The sequence below is a fragment of the Balaenoptera acutorostrata genome, chromosome 11 (assembly GCF_949987535.1).
Source record: "Balaenoptera acutorostrata chromosome 11, mBalAcu1.1, whole genome shotgun sequence".
NCBI classification, from domain to species: Eukaryota; Metazoa; Chordata; class Mammalia; order Artiodactyla; family Balaenopteridae; genus Balaenoptera; species Balaenoptera acutorostrata.
In genome coordinates this window covers 3510956-3538668 of record NC_080074.1, presented here as the reverse complement: position 1 = coordinate 3538668, position 27713 = coordinate 3510956, and the positions used below count along the sequence as shown (strand labels likewise).

The window sequence follows — 27713 nt, the reverse complement described above, 5'->3', positions numbered from 1 at the left end:
GAGTGAATGACTGCTCACTGGCTGACTCCCTGGAGGGCACCAGGCTCTTTCCCGGGGCTACGGCTTCCCCACTTGAAGCAGGAGTCATCCGCAGAAGCACTCCCCATCCAGGCCACGTGGCAAGAAGGGGGGGACAGGGACACCGGCCCCTCCACTGTGCCGCGGCTGGCACACCCGGTCAGGCACTTCAGAAGAGGCCGAGATGCCACCTCAACGCCGTGCAGAGGGAAGGGGAGTGGGGGAGGACCCCCACCTGCGTGGCACGGCTCCTCGGCACAACCAGAGCCCCCTGACAACTCAGGCGCGGGCTTGGGGGCTGGAGTCTCCTTTGCCTTCCTTCCCCGCTCACCACCAAGCTCCAGCGTAACCAGGAATTTAGGGTTAACACTTGAGAGACCGCGGGGAAGAGATCTCCAGAGCCGGACAGGACGGATGGACAGGCAGACAGACACAGACGGGCGAGGGGAGGGGAGACACAGGCAGGCGATCAAGCCTTTCTCGCCGCAGCGGTGCCAGCAGATTATAACCAGGCTGGTGCTCAGACACGGCAAACCGGGGCGCACACCCATCTCCCCAGGCTGCCCAACGCCCCCTCTTCTGGCTGGGGCTCCTCCTCTTCCGATGCAAAGCACCACCCGGCCGCCTCCCTCTCTCCGTGCTCCCACCCCAGGCTTACTCCCTTCCTGCTCAATGAATACCTGTTAATACTGTAAGCCCCGTCCTAAGCTCCATCAGTTGCGCTGCGTCCCACACGCACAGAAACCATTTCTCCACTGTCTACACCAAACACGTCAACCGAGGACACAGTCCGCGGAAGACTCTCAAAACCACCTCTGGGATGAATCAGGTCCCACCCAACCTCAGAGAACTTTCCAAAAAGACAGACGGTCACCATCTGCCACAGTACACTTGTTTGTCAAGTGAGCCGTCCTTCTATGTAACAGGCCATCGAAGACCAAAGCAAGAGCATATGTTTCTGTACTGCTCTTGGCGGCTTTTTATTTTTAAAAACAACCATTGGCTGCCTTTAGAGCAATTCATCTTTGTGACAAATCAGGACGTCTCGAGGTAAGTGTATCTTCAAGGCAGAGAAGATGAGTAATTTCTACAGTGACAATGAGGCACGAAAAAACCAACAGTCTTTCCAGACCCAAGTGATCAGTGGCTCACAATTTCTATCCCAATTATTACACTGTTTTCCAGTAACCAATTAAACCCGAAGTCCGGAATGAACTGCTTTAAATTTGAAGCCACTTATAAAAAGCACATGTCATTACAGACACGCAGATTTTTTAGGTGGCTCTGGCACTATCATCCTCCTCTTACTGTCCTTATAAAGAGGGTGGCTTAAGTGGCACGGGATCAGTAGAGACCTCGGGGCTGTGCTCAGCAAGCAGAGCCAACGCCCAGGCCCACGGTCCATCCTTTGACCCTGTCCCCGAGGAGGGAAGTGGACAGAGGAAACCATCCGACACCCTCAGACCTGCGGACTGGGAACCTCGTGTGAAGCAGAGGTGACCCGGGGCCTCCCCACCGCCTGTGCCACCCCGGGACCCGCGAAGGGTGACACCTACCTGTGAAGTCCTCCTGACACTCGCAGGTGTAGCCGCCCTCCCGGCTGCGACACCGGCCGTGGGCACCGCAGGGGCTGGAGTAGCACAGGTCAATCTCAGTCTCGCAATAGTCGCCGGTGAAGCCGGGTGGGCAGCGGCAGCGCAGCCCGTTGACGGGATGGATGGGCCGGAAGAGCACGGTTGGGGAGCTGATGAAGGGGGCCGAGCTGTCGAACTTGAGCACCGACACGCACTTCATGTAGTTCTCGCACGGCTCCCGCAGACAGATGTTGTCGTCGAAGGGCAGGACGCGCTGGGTGGACACGGCCGTCAGCAGCGTCCGGTTCAGGTAGATCTGCTCCTGTAGGTCCTCCGATGGGAAGAACTTGTCCCGGACGCCTCCGGGGAGCAAGGCCGAGAAGGTCACGTTCAGGATGTTGGAGCTGACGTCCGTGTCGTTCTGGATGTTGAAGACGAAGACGGCGTCCTTGGTGGTGGACAGCACCGTGGCCACCCCTTCCACGAAGCGGGACAGCAGTGGGGACAGGAACTTCTCCTGCGACATGTTCTCCAGGCGGACGGTGATGCTGTTGGTCAGCATGTCGTCCGTGATGACGGTGACCCGCAGGGTGCAGAGCGCCGCCACGCTGTGGATGCCGTCTGCGAGACACAAGGGGGTGTCACTCGGAGGCCTGCCTGCCTGGTCCCCACCCCGGCCCGACCGGGAACAACACCCCCGAGCCCCATGCCCTGCCCCGCCCCTCCCACGACCACCACCTTGACCTCACGTCCCAGACCCCCTTCCCCTCCTTCCACACTCAGCTCCCATCATGCCCGTCAAGCTCAGAAGCCCCCAGTGGAACCCCCCAACTGCTCATCAGGGCGTCTCAACAACCACCACGATCCAGCCCCCCAGCCTCACACGCTTTGCTCCAGACACGTGGGGACGCAGAGCCCCTGTTTTACCTCCTCAGCACCTGTTCCAGCCACTAGGTGACCCTGCCCATCCCCCAGCCCAGCTCAGACCCCACGGTGTCCAGCGCGGTCCAGCCCAGGTACGGCCTTGTCTTGTGCAATGCTGGTGGCTTCTCTGCTCTTAGCTGTGACCTACTCATCTCCAGGCGCCCAGCACACAGGAGAGGACAGCACGTGCTGCTTCAGAAAGACGCACAAGAGGATGGTGCATCTCAGCCAACACAGGTGACCCGCTCATGAAACGCGGCACTTAGGACTTGGGGACTGGAAAGGGTGGGGTATTTGGGTTATCAGGTTGAGCACACCATAGGTTCCGCGCCCAGAACCAGAGGAACTGACCAGGGGCCGCCACAGGGGCTCTGCTCACGATGGCCACAGGGCGGCATCGTCACCTCCAGGGCAGCCCTGATAGATGCAGCCATGCTGCGCAGAGGGCCTGCACCTGCCTCCCAGTGCCCGCCCCCCAAACGTGCTCTGGGACCCGAGCAAAACCTGGCAAAGTTCACATCCTTCTGGTTCAGCTCAGGTCCGTGTCCCTGCAGCCCTGATGGATTCCCCCCTCAAGCACACCCACCCCAGTTTCCATGAGGCATCTGGGCAAGCCTGTGAGCCCCCGGCGGGTCCCACCCCTCTCGAAGCTGAAGCCTGGCGGTGCCCACACGAAAGGCAGGCTTATTTCCGGGAAGCTGCAGGAAAGTCTTAGGACCCCTGAGAGGATGCAGTCAGGTGACAAAACTTGGAGGCCATCTCGTCACTCTGGACCCAGCACAGTCCCCACCAAGGCACAAGCTTGCAGGGAGCCCTTAGGACGACGGGGAGCGGAAGCACAGAAGCTTCTGCGCCTGGGACTGTTTGCCTCAGACGCTCAGGAGCCACAAGCCCCTTTTGGCGGGGGACACCGTGCGTCACCGTGCGTCCAGACAACGGAGAAACGTAACTGCTCCACAAGTCACAACACGTTCAGGGGCAAACCTGAGATTCCGAGAGATTCTGAGAGAACCAGCATCACCCCATTTGACAGGTGACCAAAACTGAGACCCTGGGAAGTCAGGTTTCACACCCACGAACACACGCTTGGTGGAGGGGGCCCTGGCTTCCCCCCAGTGATGACGACCATCGCCCAGGAGCTCAGGCAGCGAGCACTCCATCTGGTCCTCACGATAACCCGGCAAGGCCATATTTTTTTTTTTTTTTTTTTTGGCTGCACGGCTTGCAGGATCTTAGCTCCCTGACCAGGGGTTGAACCCAGGCCCCCGGCAGTGAAAGCATGGAGTCCTAACCACTGGACCACCAGGGAATTCCCTGGAAGGACCAAATCTGAAAGAGGAAATAACATTTGTATGACCTCGTTGTGGGGAGGGGCACCCCAAAGGCTGGTGTAAAACCCAAAGGCCGGCGAGGTAAGGGCTCAGCTCTGTGTGCGGCTTCCGCGGAGCTGAAGGTGGACGCTGGGACTGTATCTGCTGCTCATATACAAAGGGCCGTTACTCAGCCGTAAAAGGGAATGAAACTGGGTCATCTGTAGAGACGTGGATGGACCTAGAGACTGTCATACAGAGCGAAGTAAGTCAGAAAGAGAAAAACAAATATCGTATATTAACGCATATACGTGGAATCTAGAAAAATGGTACAGAGGAAGCTGTTTGCAGGGCAGAAATAGAGACACAGATGTAGAGAACAAACGTACGGACACCAAGGGGGGAAAGCGGGGCGGGGTGGGGGGGGTAGACGGGGGATGGTGGGAGAACTGGGAGATTGGGATTGACATGTATACACCAATATGTATATAATAATAACTAGTAAGAACCTGTTGTATAAATAAATAAAATAAAATTCAAAACAAAACCAAACAAAACACAGGGCCAGTGGCTGGAATAAGTAATGAGGAAAAGAAATTAAGGCAAAAGATGGTACAGCCCATACGGCAGGAAGCCTCAGAGATGGTACCACCCTCCTCCCCTCCCCCACACGCCGGCTACACCCAGGCAGCAGGGCACATTTATTCACACTGTGGTCACAGCAGTCGTCCTAAAACATCACACCACTCCCTTGGGGCCCCCAATGGCACCCAGGATAAAACCCATACTGCCTACCCCATCTTATGGTCCTAAGTGCTCCGTCCCCGTCACCCTCCCTTGTCTTAGAGACACCTCCCTGCCTCAGGGCCTTTGCACACTTCATCTTCCGCCTGGAACACCGCCCTCCTTGTCGCCGGTAGCTGCTCCCGGGGACACCCGGGTCTCAGCTGCATGTCCCTCAACAGAGGGGCCCTCCACATCCCCCATGCTCTGCCCCATCTTCACTTTAACTCCCTCACAGGAGCGGCCACAAGCTGCTTTTATTTGTTCATATCCGTCTCTCCCCGCAGTGAACCCAGGAGGACCAAGAACTTGTAGGTCTTGTTCCTGCTGTGCCCGTCACTTCTAGAACAGTCCCTGGCACTCAGAAGCTCCTGGATAAACATTCGGGGAAGGGAGGGAGGGAGGGCAGAGTCCCTCTTCCAGTGGCATCTCTTTAACCCCAAGATTGACATTGGCACAAACAGCATCAGAGACTCCATTTTTCCATCTAAGCTATTTTTCTGTGGGTGTTTCTTTTCCCTTTTTTTTTTTTCGCAAAGGCCCATTACAATAATATAGGATATAGGATATTGTTTGTTTCCTGGTGGCAGTTGTTATGAAACATCCTTTTAATCTTAAACCACACACAAATTTGCTCTGGTCCAAGATTCGAGGGTCGTGCTGATTTTAAGCTCAAAGTTCAGGCCGTCTGGGCATGCTCCAGGCTATTCTGCCCTCTCCCTCCCCGGGGGTGGGCAGGGAGCCCAGGAAGGCACGGCACGGAGGAATGCCCAGGAACCAGGGGCCACGTAATGACCAGAAAATAGTGTTAAATATTAACTCACGTCAAACGTGCTGGAAAATAAAATACGCACCTTACTGTTAATTTTACAATTAATTTCTTTCAAGACCATGGACCGTCCTGGCCTACCAGGTCCTGGAGACAATGAATACGCTCTGTGCTTAACTCATCTGGGTTGCATTTCTGAGTCGCCACGAGCACGAATGCGACTGCCCATCAACAGGGAGCCACTGAAATAAAGGACGGCTGTTCTCACCCTGTAGCTCGGTTCAGCGAAACCCACTAGGTGACACTCGCCTCCACCGGTGTCAGGGCAGATCCAGACAACATGATGTTAAAAGGGAAAAGTAAGTCACTTTTCACACGAAACAAAGAAATATGTTTGCACACAAATCCAGGGAGCCGTCGGCAGGGACAGCAAAAACTTCAGTGCTGACGGTGATTCTATGTGGGTCGCTGACTTTGCTTTTAAATAAACTTTTTATTTTGGAGCAGTTCTAGATGAACAGAAAAACTGCGAAGACAGTGCAGGGAGGTCCCGTATACCCAGCACCCAGGTTCCCCTGCAATTAATACTATTGTGACGTCAGTGTGGGGTATTTGTTAGAATGAATGAAGCAATACGGACCCGCGATTAACTGAAGTCCATACTCCACTCATATTTCCTTGGTTTTACCTACTGTCCTTTCTCTGTCCCAGGACCCCACAGGACATGAGTCATCCTGTCTCCTTGCTCCTCCAGCTGTGACGGACTTTCTCAGGCTTTCCTTGTTTCTGATGACCCTGACCGTTTGGAGAAGTACTGGTCAGGAATGTTGCTGACATTTAGGCGATTTTCACTTTTTCCCCTACACTTTCTTGTATCGTTTTATTCTCCTGCCCGAGCATCCACTAGGTTTATCACTTAGAAGGCTGTTTTCATTTTGGAAAACATGGAGCTCACCCGGGGCTCCCCCCAACCTGTGCTGTAGGCACTTCATCCGTGGCTGGAAACAACAGCGCCAGAACCAGCGCCTCCAAACCGGGCCAGCACAGTTTCCATGGCTTTCCCTAGGAAAGGTGAGTCCCCTTATTGTCCCTAAGTCACAGCGGGAAAGAGACAGAACAGATGGCAGGGCGGGGCTGTGGGGTGCCCACCGGCAGCTGCTTCCCGCAAAACCCCCAACGGTGCAGGTGAGGGGGTCTTCGCAGGTCTTCACGGAGGGTGGGGCCTGTCCACGCATCCATCTCTGGTCAGAGGACAGCCGTCGTCTACAATCTCATCCCTGTGGCCCACTCAGCCCTGGGGGTCTCAGTGCCCAAGGAGCCGGTGGCCCACAAGGGGGCAGGGGACAGAGCCGAGTTTGCAAGAGGCAGGACAGGAGGACCCCAGGAGGCAGCGGGGAGGGCAGGGTCCACGGAGGAACGGACCTTGTCACACAGTGGCGTGCAACCATCTTCCCAGCACAAGATGCGAAAAAGCAGCAAGGCCTGGCCAGTCGGTGGCGGGAGGCCGTGTCAGTCCCGGGGCTGCACCACAGCCTGAGGCTCACATAACTGATCCCCTCACAGCCTGGAGGCCAGGAGTCCAAGATCAAGTGTCAGCAGGGTTGGCTCCACATGGGGGCTCGGAGGGAGAATCCGTCCCGTGGCTCTGTCCCAGCGTCCGGTGGCTGCTGGCAGTCCTTGGTACCCCCAGCTGGCAGATGCCTCACTCCCGTCTCTGCCTCATCGGCACGTGGCCTCTCCCCACGTGAGTCTGTGTCCCGATTCCCTTCTGAAAAGGTCACCCGTCGTTGGATCAGGATCCACCCGAATCCAGGAGGTGTCAATGCTTAGTTTGATCACATCTGCTCAGATCCAACCTCCAAATACACCTATGTTGAGGTTCCAGGGGGCCGTGAACTCGGGGGGACGCTACTCCACCCCGGACAGATGGGAATGTGGGTTGGGGGAGACAAGGCCGGGGGGCAGGGGAAGGTCCTCTGACGCTGCCGCCTCTTGGACCCTTGGCGTAGGGCAGTGGGGGGTGGACGCGGGGGAAACGTCCATGGTGTAGACCTCGCTGACCCGGACGGTGCCCCACCACTGCCCGCAGCGGCTCCGCACCGACACCTTCCGCTGTGCCGCCCCTCCAGCCCTCGTCACAGCCCGCGAGGGACACCTCTGCTGGTCCTGCACAGATGAGGACACCAACGCACAAGGAAGTTGGCCAGCAGGCCCGGCCGAGGTCACTCGGGCAGCAAGTGGCAGGCCCAGACCGACTGAGCCTGAGCCCCTCCAACGGTGGGCAGAGGGTCCAGAGAACTATGGTCCTGGCTCGGAGGGTCCACGTGGAAAGAGGCCGGTTTCTGACCCGTTATACACCTGCAGCCTTGGGGACAACGCGGTGAGGCAGGGCCACCAGCAGTTGGAGATGCAGCGGTGCCAGGAGGGACCAGCACCAGTCGCCAGCGTCTTGGTCACCCCACTCCACACGCACCGTGGTCTAAGTTGGGGGGGCATCTCCGTCTCCTACCGCCAACGCCCTGCCAGGCCCGGCTGGCACAGCCCGTGACGCCGCAGTAGGCCGCGGCCACATCCACTGGGCACTGTTTGCCGTCCGGCCGGTTTGACACAAAGCCTGCCCCCTCCTGCCCCCTCCCAGGCCTCACCAGGGGCAGGGAGTGCCTGCCGGGGCGGGGGGGGACTTTGAAGTGGTTTCCTTTTGGGGCAGCAAAAGCTGAACCCAGAACCTGTGAGTCAGGAAAGGGGCTCCCTTCCCGGGAACAGGGTGATGGGGGTTCGGGGGACAGTGGGGCAAATGCTGGTGTCAGGCCTGGCGGGCACGCTGGCCTGAGAAGACGCTGCTTGTCCTGCCCCATCCAGGGAGGAGGGGCCTCAGGTCTGAAGGGGAGGGCCCCATTCAAGCACCAGCATCTCAGGCAAATCAGACGATGCACTTGCTCTCGACGCATCTACGGTCCCTCCTTCCCTGTCGCCACGCATCCCGGGACCTTGACGACAGTGGCAGCCCACGCCTTGGGTTTCTCCTCCTTTGGAGCCCATGTCCTCACCCTGTCATTTCTACCATCGTCTCCCCTCAAACTGCTGGAGGCGCGGTCCTCACAGCCCTTCTCCTGCAGGCCCCAGGCAGCCCCCCAAAGCCCACCCCCACCCAGGAGCCTGGGCCTGGGGGACGCTCCCCGACACAGCACTCAACCCCTAACTCCCATTTCAGGGGACGTTCACTCCTACAGGGCCCCGAGCCTGGGCCCGCTGCACCGGGCCCGCCACCTTAATATCTGAGGCCCTTGGCCACTCTTCCTTCACCTGAAATGACCTCGAGCCCCCCACCCTGACTCCTCCCCTGGCCCCCTCCTCCAGCCGTGCCCTATCTTTGCATCCACACCCCCCTCAGAGGAGGAGCCAGGCCTGGGATCCAGGCGTCAGTGGGGACCCCAACCTGCCTTGCCAGGGGGCACCTGGGCCAGTCCCCTCAACCTGGCACCCACTGGCCAACCAAGACAGCTTGCGGGGGGCACTTCCCTGGCGGTCCCGTGGTTAAGACTTCGCGTTTCTAAAGCAGGGGGCGCGGGTTCAATCCCTGGTCAGGGAATAAAGATCCCTCATGCCATGCAGCGTGGCCAAAAAAAAAAAAAAGAGAGAAAGACAGCTCAGGGGGCTCAGGATCAGGCAGCATTTACAACCCACCTCTCCGGGGTCCCGGGCCTCGCCACCCGTCTACTCACTGCACACGACGCATCTAGTTTACATGTGAAAACGAACGCCCCAGACTATCCCAGGAGCTCTGAGGCACACGCATGGCTCTTTTAAACACCAAACGCTGGCTCCCTGCTGGAAGGGCGATGCCCTTCACCAGGGGTGTCCCGTCCAGGACCCTTGTCTCCGCTGCCGCTCCTGAGAATCCCAGCGGCGGCAACAAGGGCGGAAGGAAGTGCCCTTCCTCCCTGCGTCCCCCCAGCGTCCACCCGCGCGGGTCCTCCTACTTCCGCTGTGACATCAAGAGGATGAAACGGGAGGCTGGGCCCACGTCCCCACACCCAGAGACGCACCCACGCACAGCAGCTTCAGGTAAGCTGTGTGCAGAGCACCCAGCCACCAAGCTGCTCTCGACAGACGATCCGACCCACCACGTCAGGGGATCCGAGTGCCAGAAACATCTTCGGGAAGGATGAAAATGACACGTTTCGTATATTTTTGTGATGGGGCCATGTCACGACCCCTCCCCAGTCCTGACCTCGGGCCTGGTCTCCCCCTTAACTTGGTCAGGGGCTCCAAGGAGCAAGCCCTGCTCGGCCCATCTGTAAGGGGGGCAGCAGCAAGGGCTCCCCCGACGAGGATGCCAGGAAAACCCCCAAGACACTGGGCAGGAACAGCCGGCAAGCGCCCTCAAGCACTCGGAAAGCACTCAGTCAACTCTCCACGTGGCTACCATTCTTAGTAACCACCCCCAAAAAAATATAACCAGGTGCAAGAGACTTGCCATAGCCGTGAGGAGCCAGGAGGGAAAGAACAAACCCCCTCTGAACGTGGGCCCAGGCCAGGCTGCAGGGTCCCCTCAAGTCATCCCAAAGCCGGGACATCACTGCTCCAATCAAATGGCAATGCACACACGGGCACCAGGAAGCCCACGCATGGGTAAAGGATGAGCAATTTGATGCTCGGCTTTAAAATATCTACAGCTTCAAATCCAGTCATTGAAATTAAATATGTGGTTTGATCTTGCCACATTATTCTGTTTCCAAGCACGCTTATGGACCCAGCATCCTTCCTCCCCTCCAAAATTATAAAATTCTAGCAATGACAAGAAATTATTCTCTCCCAAGATATGGAGAGAGGAGAAGAAGCTACATCTCCAGACCGTCAGGATCAAGTGAGTCAAATACGCACGAGACACATTAGGAAATGCCTGGCCTCAGGAAGCACGAGGACTGGGGAGACCTTACAAAGGCGGGGGATCCTGGCACCGGCTACGATGCGGACGAACCTCAGGACAGTGTGCTGAGCAAGAGAAGCCAGTCACAAAAAGACGGATACCGTGTGATCCCACGGAGATGGGGTGTCCAGAGTGGTCAGCTTCACAGAGACAGAGAGCAGACAGTGGGTGCCAGGGGCTGGGGGAGGGATATCGGGGGTTAGTGTTTAATGGGGACAGAGTCTCAGTTCTGCAAGATGAACAAGTCCAGGAGACGGACGGTGGTGATGGTCACACAACAGTGTGAACGGACTTAACGCCACGGACCTGTGCACCTAAAAACGGTTCAATGGCAACTCTGACGTTATGTAAATTTTACTACAATTATAAATAAATAAAAACATGAGTACATAAATAAACATAAAGGGAGAATGGAGAAATGAGAAAACAAGCAGCCAAGATCCCTAAAGCTTCCTTCTCTTGTCACTCCCACTTTTATTATTTACTCTAAAATTGCCTGATAGAGGATAACATTGATTCAGCAATGCGCTCTCCTAACGTCATGTATGAAGTAAAGCTCCTATCCCAAGGCCGAAGTTAGTATCTAATGCAGCATTCCACACCATTAAGTTGTTCCATGAGAAGCAGCTCGTCATGTCCATGCTGGATGGAACATTCTGGAAGGCTGAAGTTGTACCAGGCCCCACTCCTAGCTGAGTGCTGGGAGCAGAACGGCCTTTGCCTTCAGAGCCGGGCGCCACCTTCTGACCCGCGATGATGGTGAAAACGCTGTTACTGCTTAGGGGGAGCTAGAGCCCCCACCAGCTGTTTACACCATCAACTAAACACTGCGAAAGAAACCAGCACATGCCCGCAGTGAAAACACACCGGCCGCCGCTGGCTCCGATGGGGTCACACCAAGAGTTTCGTCAGGGACCTTTGTTGTTCCTGGTTTTTGTTTTATTTCAAGTACTGGCGGAACAATACGTAGGCATCGTTGGCCGAACAGGAACCCAGAAGTCTGATCTCACCACACCCCTTGTTGGGGACTCGTGGTGATCACCAGGCCTGACCCAGAGGCTGTGTTAGGATTCGGAACAGAAAAGCAGTGATGCAGGGGCTCTGGCGTCAGGGCGGGCCCCCTCCACCACGGGCGGCAGTGTGGACACTCAGGGGCTGGCGGGGGATAACCTGAGGCCTGGGGCCAGCCCAGGCGCTAGAGAATGCCAAGCAGCACCCCAATGCCAGTTAGTCACCCCTCCCCACCTCCAGCTGTCACAACCACAAACGTCTCCAGACATTCTCAGATGTCCACCGGGGACACAATCGCATCCAGGTGACAGCCCTGCTCTAGGAAACAACACAAAGGTTTCTGGACTCGTCCTCCGGCTTGAGACTCTTGGGAAGAACCAGGAGCCCGGGCAGCAGCGGGGCTCGGGGTTCCGCACCCCGTGGCTGCCAGGCTGGCCCGGGGGCTCCACGCCTCCTGCAGTGCCAGCTGGGGCTTCCCTCCGCCGTCGGGGCCAACAGGGAGCCCACCCAGCCTCACTTTTCCCTGCCAGAGCCAGAAAGCCCACCCTTCTGCTCTGTCCTAGGAAAATGGGCAAAGTTCCCTGAGGCAAAGACTTAAGCCCAAAGTGGATTTAAAAGAACTAGCGATCGGCCTGCCCTGCCGGCATGATCACATGGCCCCAGGCACCTGCCGAGGGACACTCACATGTCCTCCGGCCCCGGGCAGGTCCAGGAGCAGCTGTCAGCCCAAGAGAGCTGTGTGCGGTAAAGACGCGATTTTTAACAAATGCACCAACTCAACCCAGCCTGCGGGCCACTGAGCCCAGGGGCCCTGCTGGGTCCCCCAGGCCTCTTCAGTCACTGCAAATGGCCCACAGCCAGCCCAGGGACACAGGAGGGCCAAGCACCAGTCTGGAACATTCCAGGCTCCGGCTCCAAAAGTGCCATCTGCCACCCAGCTGGGCAGAGGCCACCAAGCCCCTGCAGCCGCTTGGATGGTCGGAGTGGCAGGTGACCCGGGCAGCCCTGGCAGGTGACCTTGGGTAAGGTGGTAAGTACACCCATGTGTCATTTCTCCTCCTTCTCTCCTCGGCTGGAGGGGGTCCTGCACATGAGCACCTGCAGGCACTGGTTCAAGAACGTTCCCTGGGCTTCGTTTAGTTCTGGAAGTTTCCAATTCTCCAACACTGCATATGGACTCTTGTTTGGCCTTGACCTCGTGCTCACCGACAGCGTCTCTGAAGTCCTGACTATCTCCAGGAACCACTTGTGACAGATGCCCCCCCACTCGCCCCCCGCACAGTTCCTCTAGAACAGTGGCTGCTGGAGAAAACCCGCAATCTGGGCCTGGAAGTGTCACCCGTCACCCGGCGGGGCAGACGCCATAGAGGCTCCTCAACCAGAGGAGGCCCCACCTTTGGGGACACGCTTCCTCTGATGGCAGAGAAGAGAGTGAGAGAAAGAGGAGTGATGACGGACACCAGGTCACAGAGATGCCACGCTGCCAGCTGTGATGGCGGGGGAAGGGGCCCCGAGCCGGGGGTGGAGGTGCCTCTAGCTGCTGGAGAAGCCCGGAAGCAGGGTCCCCCCGAGCCTCCAGAAAGGACCGCAGCCCTGCCACAGCGTGCTTGCATCCCGGAGAGACCGTGTTGGGCTTCCAACCTAGTGAATGGTGAGAGAGTAAATCTGGGTTGTCTCAAGCCACTGTGCTTGTGGTAACCTGTTACAGCAGCAACGGAAGACCTCATTCTGTGGGGTTACCATGTCCTTGACACCAAAATGACACAAGGAAGAAAAAGTACAGGTCACATCACTCGTGAACATAAAGGCAACAATTCTTAAAAGAGGAAAACGAAAACTACATCTAATAATGTATTAGAAAAGACAATGTATCAAGACCAAATTGGATTTATCTCACGAATTTAACATTTGAAAATGTATTAACGTAACACCACCCTTAAAAAAAAAAACGCATATTTGAACCTCAATAAATAGAGGAAGAGATTCAATAAAATTCCTCAGTCACTCATAATAAAGATGCTTGGCAAACAATGTAGAGACAGGTCCTTCCTTAAAATGATGAAGGCATCTCTCAAAGTCCAACAGCAAACATCACACTGAACAGTGGTGCCCACTATGTCCTTTTCCAAGTTGTACTGAAGGCCTAATCAGTGCAATGGGAACGAATGAATGGAAAAAGATATCATATCATTATTCAGAGATCGTATGACCAACAACACAGAAAAGTCCACAGGCTCTACAGGCAATTTGTCAGAATGCATCAGAGTGTTTAACAAGGTGGCTAAAGATCAAGACAGAAAAATCAAACACATTTCCTATACCAGTCTCGTAAAACGTAATTTTAAAAATCTCATTTACGGTAGAGCAAAAATATGCTGCGCTTAAGAACAAATCTAATAAAAGACATAGAAGCCCTTTATAAATAAAAAGATTAAATAAAAAAAACTATTATTGGCAGAAATGAAGACAATCCATCCATATTCATTGATGGAAGGAGCCAGTGTGGAAAGGGTAGCAGTTCTCCTCAAACTGACTTAAAGATTCATTGCCATTCTTATCAAGATCCCTACAGGGTCCTTCATAGAACTGGCAAGATAGTCTCTAATCCACATGGAAGACAGGCCAGGCCAGGAAAAGGCAGACACGCCCGAAAAACAGGGGAGCGGGACAGCTTGTAGGAGATGTGACTGCTCGTCCGAGCCTACAGAAACAAGAAGGGATTGACAAGGAGCAACCTACAGACCCACGGGCAGGAGAGAGCCCAGAAACAGAGCCACGTGTACATGAAAATGTGACACGTCACAGGGCTGGCTGCTGGCAGAGAGGAATATTCCATAAATGGGCCCAAGACCATCTGTACGGCTGACAAAATGACATTGGATCCCTACCTCACACTGAATACAAAAAGCAATTCCAGGGAATTAAGGACTTAAATGTGAAAGGCAAAACCTATTTTAGAAGAGACTGTACAGAACTACTGTTTATGATCTGAGGCAGGTAAGGATTTCCTAAGACATAAGACATGATCTTAAAGGGAAAAACTGTATAATTTTGACATTAACTAGAAGAACTTTACAAAGAACCTGATTTTACAAATTAATGACGAGACAAGCCACAAACTGGAACATATTTGGTCCTAAAACAAATAAAAAGATGCTCAACATCATTAGCAATCTGAGAAATGCAAATCGAAACCACAGTGAGATACCAATTTACACCCAACAGATTGGCAAAAGTTAAGAAACCAGACACCAGCAAGTGATGGCAAGCACGAGAGAGGAACGGTTGTTCGTTGCTGGTGGAAAGGTGAATTGGTCCAATTGCTCGGCAAAACCCTGGAGTCCCCCTAACCCTCCCGTGCCTGACAGCAACTCCCAGGGGAATCACCCCAGGGGAAGCCATGCCCTTGTGGGCCAGGAGGTGCACACAGCCTATCCAAGGAGCAGAACAGATCAAGAGTGGAACGTTCACTGGATGAAATACCACGCAACAGTGAGAATGAACCAACTACAGCGTAGCACGCCAATGTGGGCATTGAGTGGAAGGGGCAGGACGTCAAGGAAGACACACAGTCTGGTGCCAGGTATACGGACTCCAGACACAGGCACAGCCCAACGAGACGGGTCCAGATCCTTTATCCGAAACCCCTGGGACCAGGCGGTTCTGCAATGCAGAATTTTTTGAATGCGGAAAGTTATAAACAGTGCCTATTCTATCTTATGTAACAGCAGACTCCGCCATCAAATGCATAATCCTCCTGCAGTACCGCGTGTGAATATTCACACGAACCAGGATTAAAAACTGTCAACAATCTGGGACTTCCCTGGTGGTCCAGTGGTTAAAACTCTGCGCTTCCACTGCAAGGGGCACGGGTTTGATCCCTGGTCGGGGAACTATGATCCCACTCGCTGCGCAGCACAGCCAAAAAAAAAAAAAAAATGTCAACGATCTCATGTTGGTGTGGGTTACGTTTTGCTGCCAAGTGAATTTTTGCAAAACTGACTTTGGTTTTCAGAGCTTTGGGATTTTGGAAAAGCAGCTGAGGGCTACAGACCGACGTACTGACATCTAGGACCACATGCCATGGAGTCAAAATGAAAAGCGAGGCAGGAGAGGGAGGTGACACACAGAGGGCTTCGGGGACACGGAAGGGTCTACCACACACGTGTGTTCGTTACTGTCCTTTATTATTTCATACGTTTGAACTGTTTCAAAACAATAATAAAAATTCTGTAAGTGAAATGGGAGTGGGAGAGGGGTGATTGAAAGGGGGAAAGAGGCAGGCCCGAGGTTTCTGGCTTGAATGGGGATCCTGTTCCCAGACAGGAAACTCGGGAGGAAGGTGAGGTTTTCTCTCTGTCTGGGGCGTGATGGGATTGAAGAACGTGTGGTTTTAAAAATGGCGAGGGCTTCCCTGGTGGCACAGTGGTTAGGAATCCGCCTGTCAATGCCGGGGACGCGGATTCAAGCCATGGTCCGGGAGGATCCCACATGCCGCGGAGCAACTAAGCCCGTGCGCCACAACTACTGAGCCTGCGCTCTAGAGCCCGTGAGCCACAACTACTGAGCCCACGCGCCACAACTACTGAAGCCCGCACACCGCAAGGAAGAGTAGCCCCCGCTCATCACAACTAGAGAAAGCCCGCAAGCAGCAACGAAGACCCAACGCAGCCAAAAATCAATAAATTAAAAAAAAAAAAAAAAAAAAAAAAGGCGACAAATGCGCTGACGTCCTCCCACCCACAGGTGAGACCGGTGTCCCTTTCCTCTGGAATCTGGGTGGGCCTGGGACGGCTTCAACCAACAGAAGAGGGAGGAATGTCACAGAGTGACCCCTGGGTCACAAAAAGTCCCACGTTCCACGCTGCCGAGACAGTCCCCCTCTGCCACCCACGGCCGCTGTGACCCTGTGAAAGCTCCTCGGTTTCCTCACCAGTAAAGCCAAGATGGCGGGCTCTCCTGCCCCAAGAGGCCCATGAGGACTGCAGAGCCACACGAGCCTTTGTCCTCATGACCGATGATGTCCTTTGCTTCTCCCACGGCTCCGATTCTGCTACCCCAGTGACAAGGGACGTGGGACCCAGGGAGGCCCAGGACACCCAGCCTTCGGGGAAGAAGCCAGGCAGCCTCCGGTCGTCTCTGCTGTTCTACACGAATGCTTTCCAGAGAGAAAATAATTATTAACTGCAGAGGCTTCATGAGGAGAGGGAGCTGCGAGGATCTCTAATACCAATAATTTGTACCTATTTAAGAGCAAATGCGCTACAACAAAGGCGGCTGCGAGCGACAGTATCAGACTGTTTCCTTTGCTGCCGGGTAAGAAAGCACAGCTGAGCACAGGGTGCGTGAAGCCAGACAAAAAGCAGGACTTTTCCCGCACCTGTGGCCCCCAGACCCGGCCCAGCTTCCTGACACACCTGTGGGCCCCCAGACCCGGCCTGGGTTCCTGACACACCTGTGGCCCCCAGACCCAGCCCGGCTCTGACACGCCTGTAGAGAGGACTCTCAGCCCAGAAACCCAGGGGAATAAGGCCAGAGAGAGGGCGCTGCAGTGATGGGGACCTGGGCAGGGTGTGGGCCATCCACACGGGCCCCTGCAGGGGGCGGGGCCGTCCCTCCAGCCCAGCCCACGGGAGCAGCTGCCGCCGGCTTAGCCTTCCTCAAGACACGGACGGCAGAGCATGGATAGGGACCAGAGCGGTCACCTTCCTGGCCCCTACTGTCACCCCACTCAGGGACCCTAAAGTCCCTTGCAGAACAATTTCAGTGAAACCTCTTTTGAAACACAAATACCACTGGGAGGTTATATTAAGGCCCTGGCCCCTTGGTGGCTTAGCTCCTCACGTCAGAGGGCCCCGGGCAGCCCGGGCTCCCCAGGGCAGGAGGCAGCTGCCCTCACACTTTGTGGCCGGCGGAGATACTGGAGAGACACTCACTGTGACCTCACCCACGTGCTACCGGGGGCGGCAAACACCCGGCCCGGCCCCCCATCAGCGGGGACAAACATCCACCGACAGCGACAGATCATCTTTGCTACTTCCTGGGACCCTTCCCTCCAATTGAGTGAAGACCCCACGAATCCTCTTCTTTTTGGGAAGAGATCAAATATTGGCCCAGACGTCCATTAATTTACAACTTACACGGCACGCAACTGCTGAGAACAGAAAAGAAGGGCGTTTTTTTTTTTTTCCTGGTTAAATATTTGCTAAGAAAATTCCAATCCTAAATTTCAAGAGACTTGATTTAGCATGACATTAGAAGCGTAAGACATAGTCGTTTTAGATTATTAACCAGAAACTCTTGTGGAAGAAGCATGAGAGAAAACTCAGAGTCCTCCCAGTGAAAACATGTATCTTTTAGCAAACAGAGAAAATGTATACTTTAGCATCCTTTCTTCTCTTGTCTTTATTACATCTTAAATGTCTTTCTGGTGCTGAGTCTTGTAATTTACTTTACTTTCAGGCCTCTTTCCTCTCCGTCCAGAGGGTGAAATAAGTTTCCAGTATTCAAAGGGTGGAACCAAATCCCTGCCTGCCTTCCTCGTATTTGCTGTGTGGTTCTCCTTCTGCGGCCTTTGTTTGCGGCCGCCTTACTGCTTTTCCCGGAAATTAATGAGCTGAGTGCCTATTCTGAAATCAGAGGCAAGAAGATTCGAGACTCAAAACTCCATTTGGATGGGACGGCCCGTGTGCGGGCTCCGCGCAGACACAGGGATGCAGCTTCTGTCTGGGCGCTCATCAGGGAGCCTGGGAGGAGGGATGTGTCCAGTGAGGCTGAAAGTGACATCTGGCCGCTGACACCTCCCCGTTCACCACACACCCAGTGTCTGAGTGTCTCCCAGCCGCCGGGGAGGGAAGCTGCAGCTCCTGGCCCCTTGCACCCAGGTATGTGCTGTCTGCGTGGAATCCGGTCAGGGACACTCAGGCCCACAGTCCGGGGAATGGGCCGGAGCGGGAGGGTGTGGGGGCCGCTCACAGACAGATGGGGGATGTGGAAGGTGTTCTGCTCTGGGGAACCCTGGTGGGTTTGACCGTCGTGATGATGCACTCCGTGGCCCACTCTGTTTTGCTCGTAAGATGCTCTCATGTTGCAGGTACTTTTTAAAGTCATACATCAGGGGCTTCCCTGGTGGCGCAGTGGTTGAGAATCCGCCTGCCAATGCAGGAGACGCGGGTTCGAGCCCTGGTCTGGGAAGGTCCCACATGCCGCGGAGCAACTAGGCCCGTGAGCCACAATTACTGAGCCTGCGCGTCTGGAGCCTGTGCTGTACGACAAGAGAGGCCGCGACAGTGAGAGGCCCGCGCACCGCGATGAAGAGTGGCCCTCGCTTGCCGCAACTAGAGAAAGCCCTCGCACAGAAAGGAAGACCCAACACAGCCATAAATAAATAAATAAATAAATAAATAAATTTTTAAAAATAAATAAAGTCAAACATCAGGAATGTTCCCCAAGAGGTGTCCTGAACCCACGTCCCCCCCACCCACCTGTCAGTCCCTGTTCCCTGAAGGCAGGGGTCTCGCCGCTGTTCCCCGGCCCTGCAGGCCACCTCCCTCCCAGGAGCAGTTCTCGATGGAGCACCTACTGTGCGCCTGCCCAGGGCCTCCTGCCCCTCCTCCACATAAGGCCTCACACACACCCACACACACAATTCCGAGGTTCTGAAGGAGAATGCCAGCTCCAAGTTCTTCCAGTGGCGCCTTCCGCGTGGGTCTAAACAGATGGAAGTGATTAATCTACTACCAGATATCCTGTAATTGATTGAGATGGCTTGAAAGTAATAGATTGGATTTCCCTCTTACGTGCCCCAAGGGTCCTGGAGAGGACAAATAAGGTTCACTCAGGAATCACCACAACTGACTACAGTTACAATTCATTTATCATTTTAAATTATTTGGTATAATAAACCTTTTAAACGAGCCTAATCTACAACCGAAACTCAAAAAAACTAATTAAAATTGTCATCACTCATTCACTCAACCAATATTCGCAGCCCTCCATGTTCCGGGCCCAGATCTCAGGCTGCCAAGAGGAAAACCCACAGGGTTGCCCTCAAGGCATCCTCAGCCCGGTGGGGGTGACAGATGGGGCCACAGACGACTTCAGCCTGGAAAGTGCCATGGGGGGCGTCCAGGGTGCAGATGGGGGTGTGTGGGGTGGGAGAGGGCACCCAGGGTGCGAATGGGGGTGTGGGGGAGGGGCACCGAGGGTGAGAACGGGGGTGTGGGGGAGGGGTGCCCAGGGTGCAAATGGGGTGTGGGGGAAGGGCACCCAGGGTGCGAACGGGGGTGTGGGGGAAGGGCACCCAGGGCGGGAATGGGGTTTGGGGGAGGGGCACCGAGGGTGAGAACGGGGGTGTGGGGGAGGACCCCGCAGGAGGAAGGGCAATGCTGGCAGGAGCAGCTGGGTGAAGGTCTGTGGTCAGCACATGCTTACAGCTGGTATCCATCCATGTTATGTCACTGCACCTGGTGACAATAGGAACTGCTCCTTTGCACCGATGGTACTCTTTTTAGCATGTGGCATTTGGGGTCTCAGTGGCAGGAAGGCATAAATCAGCTCAGACGCCCAGAAGGGCCCACACCCCACAGCCAGGGCCGGCCTCTTTCCTGCTGGTTATACACTGGCCTAAAAAACAACTGCCAGAAATTTAGTTCTCCCAAAGTGAATCATTACTTTCAGTTTGTAGCCAGTCAGGGATGCCTAAGTGGTTTTTCTTCGTTTGAAACTGTTAACCAACAAATTGCTACTGTCTCCAATTCCTCTGGTTGTCACAACCCAAAGGGCCGGCCAGCGATGATCCTGAGGCAACACTGGCCCAGCAGCAGGGGCGGGTTGGATGCCTTTCTGCCGAGGGCACTTTTATCTATTAACCCGAGGCCCGGCTTTCCCAACGCTCTGGCTCCAGGGGCAGCAAGACCGTAATTTATGACCACTGTGAAGGCTTTAATGACCATGGGAAGAAGGAGGCCCGAGCTTGGGTGCCCAGGCCTCTGCAGGTGCCGAGTGGCCGTCCCGCCCCTTAATCAGAGGGACAGACGCTGCTTAGATTCCGAGGGACCCTGGCAGCCCAGCCTCCCCTGACTCAGAGATGGGCCCGGGCCCAGGTCCCCAAGAGCAGCGTTCAGTCTGTCCAGGAAAATGCCGGTGTTTCCTACACTCTGTGGCCTGGGGGTTCCCAGGACGAGTTCTCAGGTCCGGAGTGCAGACCCAGACCTCGGCTGGCTCCCCACCTGGTGGGCGTGAGAGCTGGCCCTTCCCCTGGCCGGTCTCAGCTTCCTCGCCCCTGCAGTGGTGACATGGCCAAACGGGACACCTTCCAAGGACTGGCTTTCAGAAGTGCAAAGAGTTCCAGAGTCACCTGGGCACGTCCACCTGGAGCACCCAGAGTAGGGTCCTGGTCTCCTCCAGCCGGAAGAGACCCCCAGATGCAGGGGGTCCTGCCCCCTGATGTGCATCTGATGAGGCAGAGGCGGAGAAGGGATTCTACGCAGGGTCACCTGGAGAGGTTCTAGCCGAGCCGGGCTCCTGAAACACGCAGAGGCCTATGGCCTCCATTTAAATGTTCCTGTCCTCGGTCTAAACATTTTATGTCACAGTAAGAGACAAATAAAAAAGACACTCACCTGTGCACTCTAGGGCCACAATCATTTTACTCAAAAAATATCTTTGAAATACGACCTGGGGTGAAATGCACGGAGTACAGGTAACCCCAGGCAGCCCTCCACCACCACTTCACACAGCATGTGCTGCAGCCTGCAGATGTGGGGGGCCGGGGTTCACTTTTAGAACAAGAGAAAAATAATCCAACCCCTGCAGCCCGATGCATTTGCCAGTCCTTGGGCACAAACGGGGGTCTCATCATCAACCGACCCAGCGCCCAGCGCCCAGCCTGGCCTGGCTCTGGGAACTTCATCCAAATTCTCCCCACAATCCTGCCAGGCAGCTTTCATTTTCCTTGTTTTACAGACCAGGCCTCAGAGGGGCAGGAGGTGAAGTGACTTGCCCAGGGTCACCTGGCTGGTGAATGAGGTGCCAAAGTTCAAGCCCACGTCTGGCCGGGGGCTCCAGGCTGCCCCCACGCCCCGCTGCCTCTTGAACGTAGGAGGGAGTCAGGACACCCCACCCCCAGCACAGGAAGCAGCTCTGCTGAAGTCCACAGCCCGTACATCTAAAGACGAGCTTCTCCACCCCAGTACCGTGGACATTTGGGTTGGCTCCTTCTTTGCCACGTGGGACTGTCCCCTGCACTGGGGGACACTGAGCAGCATCCCTGGCCTCTGCCCACCAGATGCCAGTATCAGCCACCATAGGGTGACCCTGGTCTGTGTACTCTCACTCGCCAAAGGAGTGGCTCCTCTATCTAGAAAGTTTATTGGGCCCCAGTGCCTCCAGGGACAAAGCAATAAACTGGGTGAGGAGGTGATGTGACATCTGAGTGCCCAGGGGTCTGGGGGAACCACGCGTGACCACTGTGCAGGACCCCTGCCTGTGAGCAAGGGACCTGCCAATTTAGATGGAATAGATTAGACCCAGCTGATAAGAAAGTTAGTAAATCTTAAGACAGATCAAAAGAGGATATTCAGAATGAAGCACATTCAGGAAAAAAAAAGAAAGGCAGGCACAGAATCTATCCTCATGGAGAATAACTCAGCTCTTCTGATTTCCCGATTTATTCTTTGTTACTTGATCAATTATACTTTTAAACGTGCAGAGTCTGCTTTCTGGGCTCTCTAGTCAATTCCACTAGTCTACCTGGCTATCCCTGGCTACTGGCAGACCCTCTTAATTACAATGGCTTTTTTTTTTTTTTTAGTCGACTTTATTTTTTAGAACATTTTAAAATTTACAGAAAAATTGAGAGGATACTACAGACAGTTCTCATATACCTCGTACCCATTTTCCCTGTTACTAACATATTACATTAGTGTGGTACATTTGTTATAATTAATGAACCAATGGCTTTTTAATAAGCCTGACACATAACAGACCAAGTCCTCCCTCCTTGTTCTTCAAGATTGCCTTGGCTCTTCTTGGCCAATTTTAGTTACATATGAAATTTACATATAAGTTTATATGTAAGTTAATGTGTAATGTATACGTGTAAATTTGCATGTATTTACATGTAGGTTTTATATGTATTTACATATAAGTTTTATATGTCAACTTGTCCATTTTTTCAATTTCCCCTAAAAATCCTGTGGGTTTTGGTTAGTATTGCTCTGAATCTATACAACAGTCTGGGGAGAAATGACATCTTTACAATATTGAGTCTTCTAATCCATGAACATGGTTAACCCTCCCTGAATTTCTCACAATAACGTTTTATAGTTTTCTGCCCATCTTTTATTAGATTTATTTCTGGTTATCTGATCTTTCATGCTATTGAAAATAATACATCTCATTTCATTTACCATTTACTGCCGGTACACAGGAGCACATTTTATTTCACATATTACCCAAGTATCCAGCAATCCTGCTAAAGTCTCTTACTATTAATCATTTACTTGCAGATTCTTTTGGATTTTCTTTGTATGTAATCACATCATCTGTGAATAATAGCAACGTTATTATTTATAGATTTTATTATTCATAATAGTAACAGTGTTATGTTTACAGGGTTTTTTTTCTTATCTTGTTGCACTGGTTGACTTCCAGTACAATGCTGCATACCCAGCATCTAAAACAAAGGTCTGGCCTACAGTAGAAACCAAATGAATATTGATTGGGTGACGTGAGCTAACTCATTAGCAACAACTAGTGTCACCACAAGTCTCAAGTCAAGATTTGGCTCTTGAACTTCATGCCAGGAGATCCTAACCCAGTTTGTTAGCAAATGAGCAGGGGCCGCACAGGGTCTGAGAGGGTAAAAACCACCTGAACACAAAATAAGACAGTAAGAAAGGGAGAGAGGAAATAACTGAAAGAAAGGAACAAAACCTTTGTTGTTCTGAGTCAATATGACAGCTCTCCTAGAGAATCGGTTGAAGAATTATTTTAATTAATAAGAGAGCTTGAGAAGGTGGCTGGGTGCAAAATCACCAGACAAAAATTCATTACTTTACCACACCCAGCAGGAGCCAGTTAGAAAATGTAATAGAAAACAACAACAGAGTCCTTATCATGACAGCAACAAAACCCATAAAATCCCTAGAAACGACCTATATGTGGAGAACATAACTGATTTCACTACAGCACTTAAAAGATGACATTAAGAAATGAAAAAACATACGATGTTTCTAAACAGAAAAACAACAGTGTAAAGATATCACTTTGTCCCAAAGTGTATTGGTTTCTTGGACCTGCCGTAACAAATTGCCACAAAATGGGTGGCGTCAACGCAACGGAAAATTATTCCCTCACACTTGTGGAGGCCAGAGGTCTGGAATCAAGGTGTTGGCCGGAGGAACTGATTCCTTCAGAGGCTCTGAAATAGAACCTACCCTGCCTCTTCCCAGCTTTTGGTGACGCCGGCGACCCTGGGCCGCAGTCTCTGTGCCGCCACATGGCCTTCTCTCTGTGTCTCCTGCTCTGCTCTGCTCTCCTCAGCACGTGTCGTTGGATTTAGGGTCCATCCTAGTTCAAGATCATCTCATCTTGAGACCCTTAACTATATCTGCAAGGACCCTTTTTCCAAAAAAGGTCACCCCTATGGGTTCCGAGTAGATGTATCTTTGGGGGGCCCACTTTTTAAGCCATGACACAAAGTAATCCATACACACGATGTAATTCTCACCAAAATTCCTACAGGTTTGTTTGTTTGTTTTAATTCAATAGAGCTTTACAAGGTATTTTTACACTCACACAGAAGAGAAAATCCATAAGAATAGCCCAAGAAAATTATGATAAAGAACAATGGGAGGAACTATGCACCGCACCACTGGCTCTCAGAAGCCGCTACAGTGCACCAGTTATTAAAACAGTGTAGTGGGTGGGGTGAGGACAAACAGGCACAGGGGAAAGTGAGAAACAGTCCCCCTTACTTGGCTGTGGGCATGCAGTTTGTGATAAAAGTGGCATTTCAAGGAGCAGGGGATGGACTCTGCAATAAAAGGTATTGAGACAATTGGTAAAACTAAACCTTGACTTCATCCGGTTACCCCAAAATTAACTCAACAAATTAAAGACCCATACATGATAGGAAGACTTTTTTAAAAATTAAAATAAAACATGGGATAGTTTCATAATCCTGGGGCTGGGAATGCTAATAAACCCCAAACCAGAAACCACTGGGGAAAGACAGCCCTGGGATTGGCAGGCCCCAGAAGAAATGCAAATGACTGATAAACATTTGAAAAGAAGCCTCCACCTCAAAGGAACCAGAGAAAGGCGAAAATCCAACAGAGAAGCTATTTTTTACCCATCAGATTGGCAAACGTTTTAGACAATGATAACATCAAGCTTGGGGAAGACACAGATTAACAAGCTTCTGAGCCAGTGGCAAGCATGTCGACTAGTGATGCGTTTTTAGAAGACAATTTGGTAATTCGATCAAAATGTAAACACCCTATATCTGTGAAGCAGCAAATCCACTTCTATACATCTATTTTCAAGGAGCCTTGGAATACACACCCAAAGACTTTTGTCCCAAGGACAGTCACTGTTTTGTTGTAACAGCAAGAAACGGGACACGACCCAACCTCCATCAATCTCCGATCACGACCATGGGGGATTCTGCAGGGACTTTTGAGGCTGTGCCCCGTCATCTTGCCCTGTGACCCTGGCCCCTCCATTCTTGACCCTCATCTCCCAGCATCCTCTGCTTTCGCCTCTCAGAACCCCAAGCCGCCAGATGCCAACGGCTCCGCCAGCTCCCTTCTGGATCTTTCCGACCTGTAGGCTTGAAACCCCTCCACTGTCTGCACATTTCCTCTCAAAAGCCAAAACCCTGCCCCCTCCTCTCCTCTGAACACACCAGGCCCCCAGGAGTGACGGTCACCCCAAGGATGGCTTCTGTTGGTCCGGTCTCTCCTGCTGTAACTCCATCCCAGCCCCTCGCCTACAGTGCTGGTCTAACAGGAGAGCTGAGCTCACAGCCCCCGAGGGACAGAAGGAAAGCTCGCAGTAACATGGCAGCAAAGCCTGGTGCAGGGTTTCAACTGCCTGCTGGAGACGCTCTTTCTATGGACCTGCTCCAGCCCCTCCCCCAGGGCTCTGGGATCACATTCACGGCGGCGGCGGTAACCATGGAAACGGGCAGCCCCGCGCAGGCAGGCGGGCGGGCGGTTGATGTGTAACCTCGGGACAATGACAGCGGCGGCTCTGTGCTTATTCAGATGACGGGGCGGGCTGAATGGGAGCCCAGCACAAAGGCCACTAGCAAAATGACGCGAGACAGGCTTCCACAGGGGGCGTGAATGGCCCCATAACCGCCACAAAAGAACAGAGGCTGGGCCACACCTGCGCTTTTTGATCTTTGGGGGAATTCACAGCAATGACTCTGCGGGTCCTTGGTCAGAGGTCATTATTTCTGAAGGGGACTTTATCACCACTATCAGGCCTAAGTTCTCAGCAACTAGTGCGCTTCAACTGCAGTCTCAGAATGGAACTCACCGTCGTGACCCCCGCCTGGTGTTGGAACGCGACTGGCGTGTCACGGGGGAGGCGTGGATGGTTCACGACCTCCTGTTCCGTGGCAGAGCTGGCCGTGTGCACGCCGGGGCTGGCGGTTGCCTGTCAGAGCTGAAAACCAGTCCGTTCAAATGACACACACTTGACATTATGGTTGTTAAGACCCGCCCACAAAGGTAGAATGTTATTTTTGTAAATCAAATATCACCCTTTGACATTTGAACATCTCCCATCAGAGAGGACTGAATGCGTCTTTCCATTAACTTGGAGTAACTCCCTGAGAAAAGAATTTCTGAATATTGTGTAATCTTCTCTGGCACAGTCATGGACTCCCTGACCTGAAGAGAAAGGAACAAGACGATTTTAAAGGATGCCCAAGAGTCCACATGAGGCAGGACAGGGATGACCGACTGAAATACTTCCCGTGGAGAGTGAGCTGCAAAGGTGTACCCCTGGGAGCAGCTGGACCGCCCCCTTTGGCTAGCATCTGCAGGATGGAGCTGGACACGCCTACTCCAAAGGCAACTCCCAGTCCCCCTTCTCTGTCCTCACCCCCTCCAGAGGCTTTGCTGCCGGAGAGGCTCTTCCTGGTGAGGCGCTTTCCTGGTGACGTAAGCGTTTTGGGATGTACAAGGTTCAGCTAGCTCTACCACAGGGTCCCTGGCGCTCTGAGGGACAGGACCTAAGAACCCAGCGGGCTCAGAGCCTGCACCCCTGGGAATGGTGTCCTACACCCAGGAATCCAACCTGCTGGTGATCTGGTGGTGTTCAATCAACCACCAGACGCCTTCTGCTGCCTAATTCCAGGCAGGAGGTCAGCTGGAGCCTGTGCTAGAAGATCTAGCATCTGCACCCAGGGGCCCTGAGCGGACACCGCGCCTACAGGCCAGGGGCTGTGGATGTGCTGGTGTCTGCTTCCTATCGGCTGTCGGCCTGGGCCGGGGCCCGGCCTGGGGCTCCCTTTCCCTCCATCACCCCACGGTGGTGGGGCTGCCGGTGGGCACTGCCGGAGAGAAATGAGTGACACTGACCTCAACCTGCGTGGTCAGTTCCCAGCAAGGGGTAGCCATGGGGCCAGAGGCTGGGCGGGGTGCTGATCGCTACCTCTCACTCCTTCATTTAACTGTCAAACAACCCTATGAGGCTGGCAGTACTGCCCCCATTTCCAAGAGTAGAAACTGGAAAAAATAAAAATAAAATCAAATAAAGAGCAGAAACTGGAACTCAGGGACTGAGCACGTTGTCCCAGGGCACAGAGAAGCCAGGAATGAAAACAGCCACGTTTCCACTTCAGAAACATTTATGACTTACACCATCGAGTTACAAAGATACCGTCGAGTTAAAGAGAAAATTCAAAATGACAAAAAAAGTTTGCAAGACATAAAAAGATTGTTATCTATAAGGATATCATAAATATACAAAGAGCTAATGTAAATCAATAAAAGATGACCAATCTAATGGAAAAACTAGTCTGGCAATTCACAGAAGAAACAGGAATGGTTGATAAACAGATGAAAACTGTTCCCCTTCCCTAAAGATAGATGTGCACGTCAGAAAAGGAAGACATTTATTTTTATCTATAGGATCAGAAAGGATGAAAAAGACTGATCTTCCCAATCATGATGCAAATACAGAGGATTTTCGTACACTGCTCACTCTAGGATAAATTAGTCCAAATCTTCCAAAGGCAATTTGACCCAGGTTATCAGAATATAAAGTGGGCAGAACTTTGGCACCAATAATTTCACTTCTAGGAATTTATTACTCAGAATAACTTTCTACTCAGAATAACTTGAAAGTTAAACACATACACACCCTGCATTAAT

General features: G+C 53.2%; 1 protein-coding gene across 3 annotated transcripts in view; it reads right to left on the bottom strand.

The window, feature by feature from the left end:
* CELSR1 (cadherin EGF LAG seven-pass G-type receptor 1) overlaps nt 1-27713 on the bottom strand; it is a 148695-nt gene that overhangs the window by 92957 nt on the left and 28025 nt on the right. For all 3 annotated transcript variants that reach the window (XM_057555962.1, XM_028168244.2, XM_057555963.1), the window contains exon 2: nt 1575-2213. In XM_057555962.1, coding sequence (XP_057411945.1) covers nt 1575-2213 — 639 coding nt within the window. The remainder of the gene's footprint in view (nt 1-1574; nt 2214-27713) is intronic.